The sequence below is a fragment of the Myotis myotis genome, unplaced genomic scaffold (assembly GCF_014108235.1).
Source record: "Myotis myotis isolate mMyoMyo1 unplaced genomic scaffold, mMyoMyo1.p scaffold_m19_p_16, whole genome shotgun sequence".
NCBI lineage: Eukaryota > Metazoa > Chordata > Mammalia > Chiroptera > Vespertilionidae > Myotis > Myotis myotis.
Window position 1 is genome coordinate 25,232,885 of NW_023416320.1, and position 18,242 is coordinate 25,251,126.

At 42.1% G+C, this 18,242-nt stretch overlaps 1 protein-coding gene across 1 annotated transcript in view; it reads right to left on the reverse strand.

Annotated features, from left to right (window-relative positions):
* Positions 1-18,242, reverse strand: part of SNTB1 (syntrophin beta 1) — a 196,725-nt gene that overhangs the window by 60,268 nt on the left and 118,215 nt on the right. Inside the window, exon 3 of the mRNA XM_036338180.1 lies at positions 1,961-2,168. Within this exon, the coding sequence (XP_036194073.1) occupies positions 1,961-2,168 (208 nt within the window). The remainder of the gene's footprint in view (positions 1-1,960; positions 2,169-18,242) is intronic.

An 18,242-nucleotide genomic window follows, 5' to 3' on the forward strand; every position in this document is an offset into this window, starting at 1 on the left:
TCCTGGCCTTTTTCTTCTGTAGTGAATGTCTGTTGCTTTTGCTTTCCCAGAATCGGTTTAGTCCTTTACTTGCACAGCAGCCTCATTTTCCATGAGCTAATTGCCTCTCCTCATCTCTCAGTACACAGGCTTGGATGAGGCTGATCTCAGCCCCAACCCAGGGCTGATCATACAATTTAAGTCAGTCCAATTAGGCTTATAATAAGGACTTCTGTTGGAACTATGGGGGCAAAGAGGCCTCTATTTACTTGCGATAGCCAACTGTGAGGAAAAACACAATCTGGAACGGTCAGGCCAAGGAAGAGGGCAGGCCCGAGTATAAACCAACAAAGTAGGAAAGGGTGCAAAGAGATGGAGGGGAGAGCCTATTATTATAGGAACCCCTGGATCCAACCATGCCTGACACTTTCCCGTAGACATTGTAAGTATAATGCTCAAGCTGAGTTGAGCTTTCTGTCACTTGACAATGAAAGATCCCTAACAGACCTTCTTTAATGAAAACACACATATTTGGAGAGAGTACAAAGTGGAGAGGGCTATAGACTGTGACTTCTAAAAAGACATCATCCAGATGGGTAGTGTCGTCTTCCTCAATAACCTTGACATTAAAAGTCACGAGAGGCTATTGACCCAATATAATTTTCAACTATCCAAACAGTAATGATTTTAAATGTATTTTACATTGAAAGAGATGAAAGAAAGAGATCTTTGAGAGTTGAGACCACCTCAGTTACTTAGAAGGTAGTCTAAGGAGAAATGTGTGGTTTCTGTTTATTATGATTTCAGAGCTCCTACCACCTGCACTGTCCCTTTAGTCCTTTGAAACCTGTGAGAGACGGGACAATACCAAACCACACAGTTCACTGAGTGTTGAACTGTGTGGCTGAGCGCCACGCATGAACGGGTACAAACAAAGAACAATGGTGGAAAACAGCCGAACTCTGTGTTCAAGTATTATTTTCAAGTGCCATTTGACTGGGCCTTCTCAGATGACATGGTTCCCTGGCAAGAAAGCTGTTATTGTGACAATCATTATTCCCATTTACCGCCTATTAGAATGTGAGTCACTGGGAGGTCAGGCTGTCCTAAAAGCTCAGTGTTCCTGAGCACTCAAGGTCAAGTTCAAGGGACAGCAATCAGGTATAGGGACAATGGCAAAGGCTCAATCCTTTGAAATGAACAGAAGGGCTAACTCCCAGGAGATCACCGCAAAGTGAGTTTTACTATCTTCCACATATCACATAGCTTGGGAAAAGAAATCAGAGTGACAGCGTTAACATGGCCCCAGGTCCTTCCCACAGCTGCTCTACTCCCTAAGAACAGAGACCAAGCCTTTGCTTATACACCCACCATTCCTGCCTAACACCATGCCTTGCACAAAATAGGTGCTCATAAGTGATGACTTTCAGGGTCTGCTGGCTTAGGAATACAGATACAATATAAGATAATATATGAAAAGAGTCAGCATGCAGTCGCTGCTCAAAGACAACCTGGGTGATATTATTATTGCTATTATTTGTAAATGTATCTGCATTGTTGATAAGCAGGTTCAGCAGAACCCACACAAACCCTTTTAAACAACAGTTTCAACTTCCTTACCTCCCAAGGCAACAGCTCTGTTGTGAGTTTATTTTCCCTGCCCTTCATGTGTAGATGTGAGAATCAACCTATCCTTCCATTTGCTCACTCATTCATCCATTCAGCTGACCATATATTTATTGGAGTATATGTGGGAAATCAAAGTTGATTAAGACACAGACCCTGTAAAATGCTAATGCAAACTGTTGTATACCAACATGAAATCTAAACAGACTGTGACTGAGAGAATCAGCCTATGGAATGACAGCGGATTTCAGTGGTTGCCACAAGTGCTGGGCAAGCCTTAGGGGAAATGATGATGATGGGGCAAGCTGGGGGGAGGGGGGCACGGGGGAGGGGGAGTTGTCGGCATTTTCCTTACCTTTTCTGCAAGCCAGCCAAGGTGCCTGATCTCTCGGCTGCCAGCAATGCCTGTTTTCCCCAGCTGCTCTCTGACCTCGGCAATCACTCGGGTCAGCAGGTCACTGACGTTGGAGTGGATGGCACTGAACCAGGCCTGGGCAGTGGCTGAGTCCTTGCCCCTTAGGATCACCGTGTGCTTAGCATCTGGAGAGTGGATTTCAAGCTGCCTAGAGAAGCAAAGAGAGAAGGGTTAGAAGGTTTTCTGGCAGATTATGCTTCCTCCAATCCTGGGCCACAAAGTTGAATGAATTCTTTACTCTTACCTTTAGACTTGATCAGTTTCACATGGTTTATCATAATGGTCCCATCATTTATTTACTCACTCACTCATTCATCCACAAACATTTAGTGAGGACCCAGGCATTAATTAGTGCAGGTACTAGCCATCCAACCACCACATCACCTGAATTAAGGATGTCTGGTTTTCCTCTTATAGAGCTGATTGGCTGATTAGTAGTTTCATTTCAAGACTTCTAAACTATGAACTGATATTAATTTGCCTTACCTCTCAACCCACAGAGTGTTTTAATCACATACTCATATCCTTGCTGCTGCTGGCAGAAAACAGATGGAAATATCTAGCCACATACTGAATCTACTGCTCAGAGTTAATTGTGAATATTTTAGAATCAATGATGATTAAACTTTGTATTCTTTAAGAATCCTGCCTGTGGCACATTTAACCACCACTAAATCCTCAGACATGTGTAATGAAGGATCGAGATGGCCTGGAAAGGGATAACAATGGGAAGATATATGCACTGAGAATGTTAACCTTTAAAGTCAAACACCAAAGCTTAAGCCAGAACTCCAACTAGTTCACATGAGATACAGAGTGAGAGACCTGAATAGTATAATTGCGGTAAAAGGAGGAAATTCTATTCAGGTACTTTTTGTGTGTAACTGTTTATTTTGAAGTACTTGTAGATTAACATGGTGTAGCAAAAATAGTGTAAAGGTTTGGGTATACCCTTTCACCCAGTTTCTCAGATAATGGTTATATTTTATGTCACATGCTTGTATTTTATAATACAACTAGAGGCATGAAATTTGTGCACTTGGGGGGTTCCTTAGCTCGACCTGTGCCCTCTCGCAGTCCATGAGCCCTCGGGGGATGTCCGACTGCCACAGAGGCAGGAGAGGCTCCCATCACCTCCACCACTGCACTCATCAGCAATGAGCCCAGCTCAGGGCTTCTGGCTGAGCAGTGCTACCCCTGTGTGAGCACACTGACCACCAGGGGGCAGCTCCTGCATTGAGCATCTGCCCCCTGGTGGTCAGTGCGCATCATAGCGACCAGTCATTCTGCCGTTTGATTGATTTGCATATTAGCCTTTTATTATATAGGATACCAGAGCCAGGAGACTGACCTGATGCAATCTAAGTGTATGGGTCTATGGTATTCTGTGATGTGCAGATTCTTGTAACCACCACCATGGTCAAGGAACAAGACTAGTTCATCACCACAAAGCTCTCCCTCCAGCAACAAGTGTTCCCCTCACTCCCACCATCCCAAACCCCTGGCAACCAGGAACCTGTTCTCCACATCTATAATTTTTAGATAATTTCTGCAGAGAAAAAAAATTTGATTTATCCATGTATATATATATGTCTTTTAATACCATTAATTCATTCATGTTTGCATTAGAAAGATACAGGGATTAGGAAATTTGACACTGGATGGAATGGCCCATTTATTAATTTCCTTTCATTCCTTAATAATTAGGCTGCCCCTCATTGAATATTTCTTATGTGCCAGGCAAAGTTTAAATATTTTATATTATGTATTTTTCCTAGTAGCCTTCTGACTGACATTATTATTCCCATTTAACAGAAGGAAAAACTGTAATTTGGAGGGAGAGAGAAAGAAGTTGTTTACCCAAGGCCACACAGTTGGTGACACTGGTTAGGCTCAAAAGCTCCTGGATGAACAACTGTGTCACAGTGTCTCCTTTAGGCTGGAGGACCTCCAGTAGGAGAGCTGCCACTGTCCTCCACAGCTGTGAAGTCAGTACCAGCAAACATGTCCCAACGTGTCCTACTTAGCTCCTGAGCTCCAAAATAACAATTCTGCAGATCACCTGAAAATCACAAGTCCCAAGTTACCTGGCCTCATTTACATTTGAAGCCAACCTTTTAGAGTGAGTAGACCGTCTTACTCATAAACTTAAAGGGGAGGAAAGGAATGATGCAGAAAGTGAAATGTCTCTGGGGGCAGTTTTAGCAATAATTAGTCTTTTTTTGTTTTCTTGGTAAGAAATTTACAAAACAAGCCTCCTCATTGAGACCCTAAAAGCTTGATGTAATGAAATGGGATTCTTTAGGTGGCATTTGTCCTCATCTGAAGGAAAAAAAAGGCCATGCCTCCTAGGCACTTTTCAAAGGAATGGGCTGTTAATCTAGGCTGAGTTTTCCTTCCCTCCGGAAGTTCTTACTTGTTGGTCAAGTTGCATGGCCAAACACGAATGGATTCTCGAGAAACAGTAATGGGAGCTCAATGTACTTTTCAAATTATTCCATCAATATCTATTGTTCTAGAAATTTAAAACAGGCAAATATTTCTTTTACAATATTTTCTTTAGAAGACCTAGATTTGTTTGTAAAGAAATGATAGCGTGGGCCTGGCCAGAGAGGCTCCGTTGGTTGAGCATCTGTATTTAATTAAATGATTTTTAAAAAAATGATTCAAGGGTTTTGAAGAATACTTTTGAGTAAGAACTTGTGCTTTTTTCACTATAAAAAGCCACAGGCCTCTCTATTCTGTGTCCTCCGTGTTCTTTGAGACTGAATGCGGAAAGGTCACCTCCACTTTTCAGTATAGCCACTTCAGACACTGGGAACCCAGCAAACAAACAAGTTCAGTGCTTTTCCTATGAAGGGTTGCCGATTCAATTCCTGGTCAGGGCACATATCTGGGTTGCGGGTTCGAGCCCCAGCTGGAGCATGCATGAAAGGCAACTGATTGATGTTTCTTTCACATCAATGTTTCTCTCTCTGTGTCCCCTTCTCTCTCTCTCTCTCTCTTCCCCTTCTCGTTCCCTTCCTCTCTCTTGGCATGTCCTCAGGTGAGGAATTAAGAAAAAAAAAAAAGATGGCTTGGGAAGCAGCCACTCCCCAGGTATCACCCACAGACACATACATAAACAACTGATGTGAGCAAAAAAGAAAAAAATATTTTCTTTGTTGGGTTGCCAGCGTACCCCTGGGGGAAAGCCAACTTGTAAACAGAGGCATAGTGAAGAGGAGGCCCAGGTTTTCAACAGCATTTATCATTACTATTAATTTTAAGGAAGATTTTAAGTATAACATAGACAAGTGCCCAAATTATCGTGTACAGCTCAAATGGATTTTTGCAAAGGGAACACCTTGGTGGAACCACCACTCAGATCAAGAACTAGAATATTCCAAGCATCCCCGAAGGTCCCTTTACATTCCCTTTCCAGTTGTTATGGCCCCAAATAAGCACTACTAGGATTTCTGTCACTGTGGATTACTTTTGTCTCGGGAAAAATGAATGAGATTTTGTTTGTTTGTTTTTGTTATTGTGGCTTGCAGTATAGTGAGGATCTGGGCAATTTCTGAGGCAGAGTTTACACACCAGGCCCAGTGCTTTTCAGTGGTGGTTCTGAGTGTGGTCACAGACCCTCCGTGGCAGGAACAGCATCACCTGGGAACTTACTAGAAATGTCCCCATGCTGGACCCACTGAATTAGGAATTCCAGGGGCGAGGCCTCGCAATCAGCCTTCAGGTAAATCTGCTGCAATTCAGGCTAGAGAAGGCTGCTCATGGGTTCACAGGAAAAGCACTGAACTTGTTTGTTTGCTGGGTTCCCAGTGTCTGAAGTGGCTATACTGAAAAGTGGAGGTGACCTTTCCGCATTCAGTCTCAAAGAACACGGAGGACACAGAATAGAGAGGCCTGTGGCTTTTTATAGTGAAAAAAGCACAAGTTCTTACTCAAAAGTATTCTTCAAAACCCTTGAATCATTTTTTTAAAAATCATTTAATTAAATACAGATGCTTGACCCCATCTGTTGAGTAAGATTTCTAGAGGGTGAGGCCTGTGTATATGCTTTAAATGTTCCACAAATTATATAGATGAAGGATCATGGCAGGCCTCTGTAAGCCCAAGCTCAAACCCCCAAAGAGCTATGCCTAGCTATGGCCGGGTAGCTCAGCTGGTAAGAGCTTTGTCCTGATACGCCAAGGTTGCAGGTTCGATCCCTGGTCAGGGCATATAAGAGAATCAACCAAATGAATGCATCAATGAGAGGAACAACAAATCAACAAATCTATGTTCTCTCCCTCTCAAATATATATATTTTTAAGCTACGCCTAACGGTGATTATGACAGGAAGGGCAATACAACGGAAGGTTCTTGGAGAGTGTATTAGTAATGCATTGCTGAGTAACAAATTCCCCCAGAATTAAGTGGCTTAAAACTGCGAACATTTGTTATCTCATAGTCTCTGTGCATTGTGAACTTCAGCATGGCTGAGTGGGGTGGGTCTGGCTCCAGGGCTTCCTGTCAGTTGGCAGCCAGGATGTCAACAGGGGCCTCAGGCATCTGAAGCCTTGACTAGACCGAGGATCCATGCCCTAGGTGGGGCACTCACATGGCTGTTAGCAGGAGCCCTCAGCCCCTCGTCCCTTGGCCTTCTCTGGAGGCTGTGTGAGTGCCCTCATGGCATGGCATGGTCTCTTTCCCCAGAGAGCAAGAAGGAACTACAGTTCCTTTTGTGACTTGGTCTCCAAGGTCAGATACCATCACTTCTGGTTCATTCTTTTTGTTAGAAGTGAGTCACTAGGTCCAATGCACATCACGAGGAGGGAAGTGAGGCTTCACCTCTTGTTCTTTCAAAGGGAATCAAAGAATTTTGGGACATATCTTGAAACCATCACGGAAAAGCTTAGAATGAAGTAATGTTCTGGAAGGAGTCTGTTCCAAATGTAAAGGGAGGGTGAGTGTTTGTAGCTGTAACCAGCAGCTTATAAAGTGCCTATAGATTTGGGTGATGAAGAAGCCTAATCCTTCTGATTAGCTGCAGCTCCAAGTTATAAAGTGAGATAGACTGTGGATTCAAGCTAGGGGTCAGGGACAACAGGAGAGATTAGAAAGGACCTCTCATTGACAGCAAATGGGAGCAGCTTGAAAGCACCAGAAATGATGGTGAATTAAGAACTGTTGGCTGGTCTGGCACAAAAAGATGTCAGTTATTTGTGCAAGAAACAAATTAAGAATTCAGCAATCTACATCTCCCTGACCCCCACCCAACAAAAAGGGGGGCGGGGAGAAGGAACAGGAGTATAAATTTTTCCTTTTAACACCAATGAGCTCTACTATCTAAAGGTAACAGTTCGTACCTGGTAGCACCAAAGTTCCCAGAACCTCTGAGTGACTGAGTGACAACTCAAGATCCTAGACAAGGTCAAGCAGTGATTTAAAAAATATATATAATCTTAGCACATTACCAAGCAAAAATCTCAAATACAGACACCTTGGTTTAATTTGTCATTTAATCTCATTTTACCAAAATGTGATCCAGTGACACACTTTCTAGAGTATGAAGGACAGAAAAAGTCGTTCCATTCCTGGCCTGGCTGTGGAGTGGTTCTTCCCATTTTCTCACCAATTTAAAGCACACGTGCCAGGAGGTAGTTGTCAAGCATAAGGATTTTAGGATTCAGTGTGGCTCTAACACTCCTTGGCTATGAGGCCATCAGCAAGCTACTTAATCTCCCTCAGCCTCGGTTTGCTTATCTGTAAAATGGCTCAATACATTTGCCTCTCAAGATTACTGGAAAGACTAAAGGTGATAATATACACATCAGATGTCACAATGCTAAGCTGATCTTGATCAATTCTAGTTTATATGCTAGTTTGCAATGAACAGTCTTTGCAAATTTGTGTACAATAAAATGGTAGCAGACCATCAAGGTAGGGAGAATCCTCCAGGTTGGGCTCTTGTTCAACTCTTTTTCAGAGTACTTGGACTTGGAGGAAAATGCAAGCTCCAGGGGGAAAGAGTTCTACAAGGGCTATTTCTAACAACTTCCTGGAATGGAAAATATAACTTTGGGAAGAGATGCATGAGTCTTTTGTGAGATACTGGAAGATCTGGGACAAACCTGATAATACATTGCCCCTTATTCCACCTACCTATTTGTTTTACCTAAGAGAACTACTTGAGGCTCATGCCAGGAGCACAAGTTGATACGAGTTGTGGCCATAACAAGAGCTACAACCATCTATTAAAGTCCCTTTACTCACTCAACTGCCAGAGCTAACCAGTGACTATAGGGGTGAAAAGAAATGGGAAATGGTTTCATCCTTCTAAAGTATTTTGCTGACAGCGACTCCAAAAGAAGCCTTTTTGTAGGGTTAACTATTTCATGTAATGCATTCTTTTAAAAAGGCAGTTTCCACTTCAACAATTACTGCAATTTGTAAAAGTAGGGGAGGAGATGGAAATAAGGAAATGAAGTAAAAGGAAGGGAGGGAGTAGGAGGGAGGAGAAGAAAAGGAAAATGAGAAAAACTCCAAAGAGTGGAAATATATCTAAGCGGTATATGAGAACACCTCTGTGGCTCAGTGGTTGAAGTCATTCAAGTCAGGGAACCCAAAATGCCTAATACAGTGGAAGTGAAAAAAGCATGGGGCAGAACAGTGAGAACAGTATCATACCCTCGATGTAAAAATGATCTATTTGAATGCTGGGAAATGTGGAGACTATGCCTGGAGAGGTATACAGGTGGGTTCAATTAGGAAGGCGATTGAGTGACAGGAGGACAAGTTCAGAATGGAGGCTTTTCACTGAATGACTTTGTATCTTCTGAATTTTGTCCCATGTGTACCCACTGTGTATTCACTGTGTTTGAACAGAAGAGGAGGAGGAGGAGAAAGAACAGAACTGACCTGTTGGTTAATATAACCTTGTCTCAAGTCCAAGTTCTGTCATTTATAAACTATGCTTCCTCATGGACATCTGTGGTTCTGCCTGTCCAGTTTCCATTCCTCTCTTTTCTAGTAAGAGGCCTTATGTCCATTTTCAGTCCATGTGTTTGGGGGACTTGATGGTTTGAAGGTTGTAGGTGAGATCCAATTTGGGCCGTGGAGATCCAGGCCCAGGATTTCTGGAGGGGTCATGTTTAAGGAGACTTTTTTTTTCTCATTATAAGTACTGAGGGTCAGATATAATCATGGATTTACTGTTGCCATCAAGAGGGAAGAATAGGAGAGATGAGAGATCTGGATCCAGAGTTCATACCCTGACGCTCAGTATGTTTTTGTATTTTGCTTCTACGTTCCCCTTTATGCTTAACCCAGTTTAGGTTGGATTACTATCCAATACAACTAAATGTCCTAACTCATACACTGACCACAAATAGGTCACTTATTTTCTACGAGCCTTGAGCTTCTTTATTTCCTATAAAATAGGGACAATGATGATAAAAGTGATAATGATGATTATAGTGAAGGTGATGATACTAGTATAACCTTCAGGGTTACCAGAGCATCAACCGAGATCATAATTGTGAAAGTGCTCTGTGACTTATAACCCTGATGTTAATAGTTTTCTATGCTTTTGGCATTTTAAGACTCTTATGTTGGCTCAATCACTGGGGAAAGAAACATTCATGAAGACAATGCTTTTGTACTGTATTTTGTATTTATCGAGGCTCTCTCTTAGCTACACTATTAGCAAAGAGACAAAGGCCTGCGTATTGAAACAGAGAATAAGTAAATCTCCTGCATTCCAAATTAAAGTTGGAAACATGCAGCAATTTCTTTACACAGGTGCACAAAGCTAGGCTGCATTTGTGAGCATTCCAGGATACTCACACGTGTTTAGCATGCATTGGGTGCCACAAAGGCAAGGAGAGTACATGGTCCCTTTCCCCAAGAAGCTCCCCTTGTGTAGTAGGTTGAACAGTATCTCTGCCCCCTCCCCCAATTCCTACCTACCCAGGATCCGAGAATGTGGCTGCTCTAGAAATAGCATGTTTGCAGAAGTAATTAAAGTAAGGATGGCAGTGATCTACCTGCTGGATTAGAGTGGGTCCTAAATCCAATGGAAGTTTCATTCGAAGAGCTGGAAAGACACACAGAGACACAGAGAAGAAGGCAATGGGAAGATGGAGTAGAGATTGGAGTGATGCCTCTACAGGCCACAAAATGCCAAGGATCCACCAACCACCAGAAGCCAGGAGAGAAGGATGAGATGGTTTCTTCCTCAAAGTCTCCAGAAATAATCAATCCTGCCAACTCCTTAATTTCCTACTTCCGGCCTCCAAAACGGAAAGAGAATACATTTCTGTTATTTCAAGCTTTCCAGTTGGTGCCCACTGTGATATGGAAATCCTAGAAAACTAATGTGCCATGTACCTATCTTCCTGTGCAGCTATTTTCAACCTTTTTCATCTCAGGACACACATGAACTAATTACTAAAATTCTGCGGCACACCAAAAAGTTCATGTTTTGCCAATCTGACAAAAAAAAAAAAGGTAAAATTTTGATTCATTCATACTGGATAGCTATTGTGTTGGCTGTTGTCATTTTTTATTTGACAGTCCAAGGGAAAAGAGGTCGGTGCCCATGCCTAAATAAGTCAGGTATTGCACATTTTAAAAATTCTTGAAGGCACGCCAGTTGAAAATCGCTGTCCCTGTGCATAGTTGAGTGGGGACTGCACTAATGTTTAAAATACACGGATGCTAGAGGTAACTTCTAAGATGCGGATCACTTAGAACTGTGGTGGTCATGATTTCATTTCAACACACATTGCAGTTAAAACAGCCTCTCCTTGGCAAAATACATAAATAAATCTTACTCTCACCCAATTCAATTCTATAACCCAGAAAAAAAAGGGGGCCCTTCTGACATGAGGGTCACCCATGCAGCACCTGGAGGCACTCTGGCCCATAGCAGGCCTGTGCTCAATAATCAGAGTGCCTTCCACCACCTTCTTGGCATAAAAAATAATAATAATAATAATAAATTTAGACAGCTTCCTTGCCAGCTGATGAGTCCTATATTTCTGGAACTGAGGAAAAGGAGGGAGGGAAGGAAGGAATGGAGGAGCAATGAAGTCAGGCTGGCTGATTGCAGCTATTTCCAGCAGGCCAGCCTTTTATAGCTCCTATTTTGTTCCCCAGTTGAACTGACCACCGCTTGATGAATTGTGTTTATCTGTAGTTCAGCGATAAAGTTCTCTTTTAATTCCCTGCTGAATAGAAATATTTAGGGCAATGCCACAGCTGTGTTGATTCTCACCCTCCACCACAGTTATGTAAACACTGCCTATGGAAGTCTCTCTGATAAAGGCTCACACCAACCCCGAGGAATCACACGTTCGCTCTAGATGTCTGCCAAGATGAGCCGTTCCATCCTGCTTGGCACGGGGTCTGAATGATATCACAGCTTCTCAGAGACCATTTGGCAAACCTCACAATAAAGAAGTAATTTTCTTCCCCTCTCCCTCTCTCAAAGGCGCCCACAGAGCCAAATACTACCTCCCAGGACTCCCTCCTCCTCCTGCTTGGAAACATGGGGCTGACACACAAAGCTCAAAGCCTCCTACGGCAAAATTAATAAATAAAACAAAAGTCGCAACCTGCCAACAAAGGTTTCAAGAGCCCTTTCCCCTCCAATGTGAAGGGAGAGAAAACACCGAGGAAGGGGGTCAGGAGGATGGGGCCTGTGGGCTTATGTAACCACCAGGGGTCAAAGGGAATCCACACCCATGGTCATTCTGGTTGCTTCTATTCCCATAAATCTGTGATTCCTATGGTTGATTAAAAATACCTCCCAACAGACAAAGATATGGCCTGCTGTTAGCAATGGCTATCTCTAGATGGTGGGATTTTAATTTTGTTTCCACTGTTCCCCTTTTCTATAATTTCCAATTTCCTTGCAATGTAATCAGAAAATGATTAGAAAAGAACTTGTCCTGTGGGGATATAAATGCCACCTCCAAACGTGCCGGCTTTTCTCACTGTATTCTTACCACCATCCTATGAGGTGAATGGTGTTAAGGGTCCTATTTCACAGACAAGAAGATGGCACCTCAGAGGGGCTAGCTTGTCCAATCTTCCAGGCCAGTGATGTTCAACCCTTTTCATCTCTTGGCACATAAACTAATTACTGAAATTCTGTGGCACAGCAACATAAGAAAGTAATATTTTTTTTGCCAATTTGGCAAAGAAATGGGAATAATTTGGATTGATTTATAAAATAAATAATAATACTAGTAATTACCTACCCTTTTTGCTCCAAAGTGGCTTTTTAAAAAATCAGGTGCCTACACTTGTATATAAGGATTTCTGGTACCAAAAATTAACCAATCAGATGCAACCTTACTATGCAACATAACCAATAAAACACAACTCGGGGCATTCACAACAGAGGCCTATTGTTGTGCTGTCATTTTTTTTACTTGACAATCTAAGGGCATAGAGATCAATGCCCCTAACTAAGTAGTCCAGTATTTCATGTTTTAAACATTCTTGCATCACAGCAGTATGCAGCAGCAGCATACCGGTTAAAAATCAGTGTTCTAATCGATAAGAGGCAAAGCTAGAACTGAAAGCCAAGTTCATCGGAGTCCAAAGCCTGTGTCTTAATCATTGTGTTTTATTTAGTAGGATGCTTGTAAAGTGTGGTGTGTTCAAGAGTAGGAATGTCGTTCATGTTGATCACTGCTCAATATCTTTCAACACCCATCTTGTGTATTTGGAAAGTTTTCCCAATTATGAGTTGAGCTTCTCCAAGGTAGAAGCCAGAATCCATGTTCCCAGCCTCCCTTGCTGTTGGGGCACAGAGCCACTCACTGGAAATGGCAATTCTGATGGAGGCAACGTGAGGAAGTAAGTGTCTATGGATTCCATCTTGATACCTATAGCGGTGGAGGCATCCATCCAGTTCTTAACAGCCAGAGGGGCGGAGCTTGGTCAGTCCCAACTTGTCACTGGTGCAAATGGAGGCAGCTATGTGGGCCCTGGGATGTTAAATGGTGACAACAGTGGTATTTTTTCTAGAACAGCCCTCACACTGTGGCTGGGTGCTGAGCTTCTTAGCGTAGCTCTCTGAACTCTTCAGAGAATATGTGAGCACCCTAGATCCTTAGCCAGAGTCGATTCTATTACCTGAAACTACATTCCCAGGTAAGAAATACAGATTTGGGAATCTGGTTGCCATGGTGGGAGCTCATGAGGTCATCTAAGGAAGGTATCAAGTGTGAGCAGTTAATGGAAAAGAAACCAAGGAAGGTGTTCTGCTGTTTTTCTTGAAATCTCATTTCAAAAACAGGTCATGCTTGATATAGTATTCCACTAAGCTCTGAGGGAACCTGACAATATCTCTCATGTTGGCTAGGTTTCAGTTTTTCAGTAACACATAAATTTACAAAATATGTGAAGAATTTCAGCACATCGGCTTTTCCTAGGGGAATAATATTGTTATCAAAGTTTTAGGAGAAGAGTCAGCTAATGTCAAACTAGAGAAAACATTTTGTCTTTGACTGCACACTTTATCTATACTTCACAAAATATTCTGAGGTTTGACCTTGCTCAACTAATTTTTTTTAAAGTCATTTAAATATGCAAGGTGCTAAGCAGGTCAAATAAATGTACATTTGTCTCTAGAATCTTATTACCATACACTGACAAAATTAAAAACCCACCCATAGTCCAATCCAACCGGAAGACCTATTTTTGCCTTTTTTGAATGAGACTATTTTGGGGCTAGGATTGCTAGATTTAGCAAATAAAAATATAGGATGCCCAATTAAATTTGACTTTCAGATAGATAAACAATGAATAAATTTTCTTAGTGTAAGTATGTCTCATGCAATATCTGGTGGTGGAAATGGTATAAAGTACTTGGATTAGAAAAATGTATAAAAATAGAACTGATATGACTTCATGATGAATTAACTATGAGGGTTGGGGAAGAGAAATGTGTCAAGGATATTGTCTAGGTTGCTGGCTTAGAAAACTGAATGAATGACAATGCCAATTACTAAGATAAAAAACTGAAAATGGCCCTAACCAGTTTGGCTCAGTGGATAGAGCGTCAGCCTGTGGATTAAAAGGTCCCAGGTTCGATTCCGGTCAAAGGTTCCGGTCCCAGGTTCGATACCTTGGTTGCGGGCACATCCGCCATAGGAGGTGTGCAGGAGGCAGCTGATCGATGTTTCTCTCTCATGGATGTTTCTAACTCTCTATCCCTCTCCCTTCCTTTCTGTAAAGTATCAATAAAATATATTTTTAAAAAACACACAAAAAACTGAAAATGATTCAGTTGTGGAGAAACATTATGAGTTTGGGTAAATATCTCCATCTTCATTTAGGTGTCATGTTAGGACCTCAAACTTATAATGCAGCTACTCCTCAACAGCCTGTTTATTCTATAGCTATTATGTCTGAATGGCATTGACATCCTCCCATTAACATGGGTTAGATGACCCAATCATCCTTGATATCCTCTGTCCTCTACTCCCAGATCCCTTTCAATCTCCAAGTCTTTTCAGTGTGATCTTGGGAGTACCTCCCATTTAGAAGAGCCAGCAAGACTGTAAATTACCAAGTTTTCTCAGTGGAACTGGGACAATCACTTACCTAGGATGGAATATAACTTTTTATTTTGTTGGCCAACTTTGATTGGTAGTGTTGCCTGCAATGATGTCTTGCAAAGAAGCCTGAGGTCTCATTCTAGGCTTATCTTGGGAAAGTGTCATCATCATTTATTGATGTCTGCCATGGGCGTGGAAGTGGGAACTGGCAGCACGCATGATATCTGTTCGACATTTCTAGACAGCATTTGACTGAAAGCTCTCCAGAAAATAGGCCACCTCTACCTCTCCTGATTGCCCCACCCTTGGAGAGAGTCCTGGCTTTTGGTCATCTGATAATTTCCCTTACAAGGCTTATCTTTTTATAACTTAGTTCCCCCACCAGATTGTGAACTCCTTGGGAGCATGATATATACCAGAATTATCTTGGTGTCACCCTCATTGCCTGACACATGAAGGGAGAGTGGTACTCTGTTTGTATGTGCTGGGCTTAGTGAATGGATGGCTCTTCCTACTTTAAAGGCTTGTTCCTGTGTGGTGGCCCCTTCCTAGTCAAAGTTCTATAACTGCCTCCCTTCACATTTTTGTTCTTCTCTTACTAGAGGTTAACCCTTTTAGTCCTGAATAATGTCACTTAATTCTATGGTACAAAGTACATCAGTTCCAAAAAAAAAAATAACCTTGATATACTAAGTCACACATGTTTTAATATTCTATGAGAAGGCTAGTTTCCATGGATAATGTGCAACAGTGGTCAACTCAGAAATGCTCATTTTATTTTAGACAACTTGCCATGCACAACTTCCTTTGGGTAAAATCATTAATTTGTGATCTTGTGAGCCTTATCCAGACTAGATGTAAAAGCAGGCAGCCTTGCCAATGTGTAAAAAACAGGGTAAAAAAAGAACACAGAATTAAAGTAACTAGGAGTATTAATTTGAAGTACTGATATCTGAGAGGTAAAAATCGCAGTGGATTCCACCTAACTTTTATATCAGAGTTTCATGAAAATACTAAGATTTGTTTATCTCATTCATTTACAAAATTGTGAGATGCCGTCTCACTTGTTTCAAGGGCCTCATCCCTGCTAGACATGGCATGAGGCACATGAGGAGAAGGGAAGCTCAACACAGATATGGTTCCTGTTACCACTGAGACTATAGTCTAGCAATTTTGGACTAGCCCACACTCTCTTAAGTATTCACATCACCTGAGAAATTCCAAACATGAGAGAATAATTTGCATCTGTTTTAGGGGCAGAAAATCTTTAATTAAATTCTCAATAAATTACTGAAGTAATTACTTACCATGTGAAGTTTGCAGCTGCTTACACATGGTAATAGTGCTTCACCAGTGCCAAAATATCACTCATTCATTCAATTGAAATTTCTACTATGTCTCTTTTCAAGGAGAACAAGGGAGAAGATAATGGCAAAGGTATTGTACCTGTAAGGCCCCTATATACATAAGGTGTGTTACCTGTGGGAGGCAGCACATTAAGCCATTAATATCCTTCAACAAGAATTATTAATAGTCTACCATCCAGCAGAGAAGAGGGCCCCAAAGAGGAGGCATACATGGGGTGGGACAAGAAGAACTTGAAGAGGCTTTCCCTCATGAAAGGACTAGAATAGCGAGAGAATTTGGGTCCCCAAAATAGAAAAAGACCACAGGCAATTTTAGTGGGCATGGAAGAACTAGATATAGAGGAAAAACAGAAACCAAAATTATCCTTGTTAAGTATATGAACCAATGAATGATCAAAGGATTTGTAATCTGGAAGGAATTTAGAGGTTATTTCCTCCAACCACTCATTTCAAAGGTGAAAAATCTAACTTCTGGAGGGAAGTGATTGAACCAAGGTCACAGAATCCAGGCTTCTTGACAACCATGTTTATCCAAGTTCAGAGAAAGGGGGCAGAGTGGAAAATGATGGTATGCGGGAAGCCAACTGAACTTTCTCTATAACTTTCCAGAGGGCTAGTCTTGAATGTGGGGCTAGCGGTTCCTTCTGTATTTGAAACACTCACTGTAGTACTTTGTAGCTATGTCATGGTCAAGTTATTATGGAAGTGACAGCTTTGTAATTATGTTCTCTGTGAAGCCTTTGCTCAAAGACACTCTCACCTCTTTTGTAGATAGCAATAATCATTTTCATTACTTGGAGGATTGAAACAAGCACAAACAAATCAGCTCCCCATAAAATTGCTAAAAAAAAAAAAAAAAAAAGTCTGTATCTGAATGATCTAGACAAGTTTTAAATTGTCATGCAATTCTGTACTGGTTGCAAGTGAGGGTGAAAATCAGAATAATGCAAATGTTCATCCCAACTTTGGAGAGACCGCACTATGCTACATGAAATTCAATCCTCCTCATTCTTATAGTAAATGCCAGGGGGCCTAACAATTGGGAAGAGAGTCAATCTCTCTGTGAAGCAGCAAAACTGTGGGTTAGGTTTTATGATTTTGTTTTGACTTCATTAGTTTCTCTTTCAAAAAAGAAAATATGCATTAAAATAGTGGAACTGGAAAACTGCTACAAAGGAAAGAAATTTACTCAAAGCTTTCTACCTCTTGACATGGAAGTGCAGGAGGAGTTGGGGAGGAGGATGGGAGAAGGAGAGGCCAGAGAAGGGAGGAGAGAATGCTATGACTCCTGGGGTTGTTGCCAGGGAGACCCAAGCTCCTGGGCCGTCAGAGGCCTGCCTCTGCCTCAGCATTATAAACATTTGTTCCCTCCAAATGTGCGAGCCAGTTGATTAAACTTTACATCCGACTTGGCACATTTGAGCAATCTGCATGAGGGCTGCTTACCAATTAGCCCAGACTGTTTTTACTAAGACTTCATTATACCTCCGCCAAAAAAGGAAATTAAAGGTAGCCAGATTTTGGGGTGGGTGGGGCAAGTACAGATAACCTTAATCACATTTGACTCATTCATTTAAAATATTTATTGAATGCCTGCTCTCTGCCAGGCAGTCTGCTCGGTGCTGAGGACATAGTTCAACAACTCGGCATGGCCTTCAAGGAGCTTATTGTCCACGGGGCTGAAGGGGGAGTCATGGCAGAGAAAGAAGCCAATCATGGTCATCCAGGAGAGGCCACATAGCTCAGTGGTTAGTGTGTCCTTAATGGAATCAGCCGGCTTTGGTCCAGAAATTGCCTATGAGCTGAGCAGCCTTGAACCCTTGAACAATGAACTCAACCTCTGCATTTCAGTTTCGTCATCTACAAACCAGAGTGGACTGAGTTATCACAAATCCAAAGCCTGAGAGAGTGAAGATCCTAACGCTTACCTTTGGAGCAAGAGGATACATTGGCTAAACCATAAAGGAGGGGTAGAAGCTGGAGGAGAGGATCTCATGAAGAGCAGCAGCCTAAACAAAAGGCAGATGTGGTCAACCACACTGCATGTTATGGAAACTGCATGTGGTTCCTCAATGACTGAGAGAAAATCCCCGGAAAGGGAGGCCAGGAACTGAAGGTGCAAACAGGGCGAGAGCCCAAAGGGGACCCGCTGTCAATTCAATTGAAACAAGGGACATGATCAAGCTTGTACTTCAGTGAGATCACGCTGGGAAGATGGGACTGGAGGGGAGGCAGACTGGAGAGGAGGAGACCAACCAGGGCATCTCTGCAGTGCTGGGGGCAGCAGCAGAAATGCCCCAG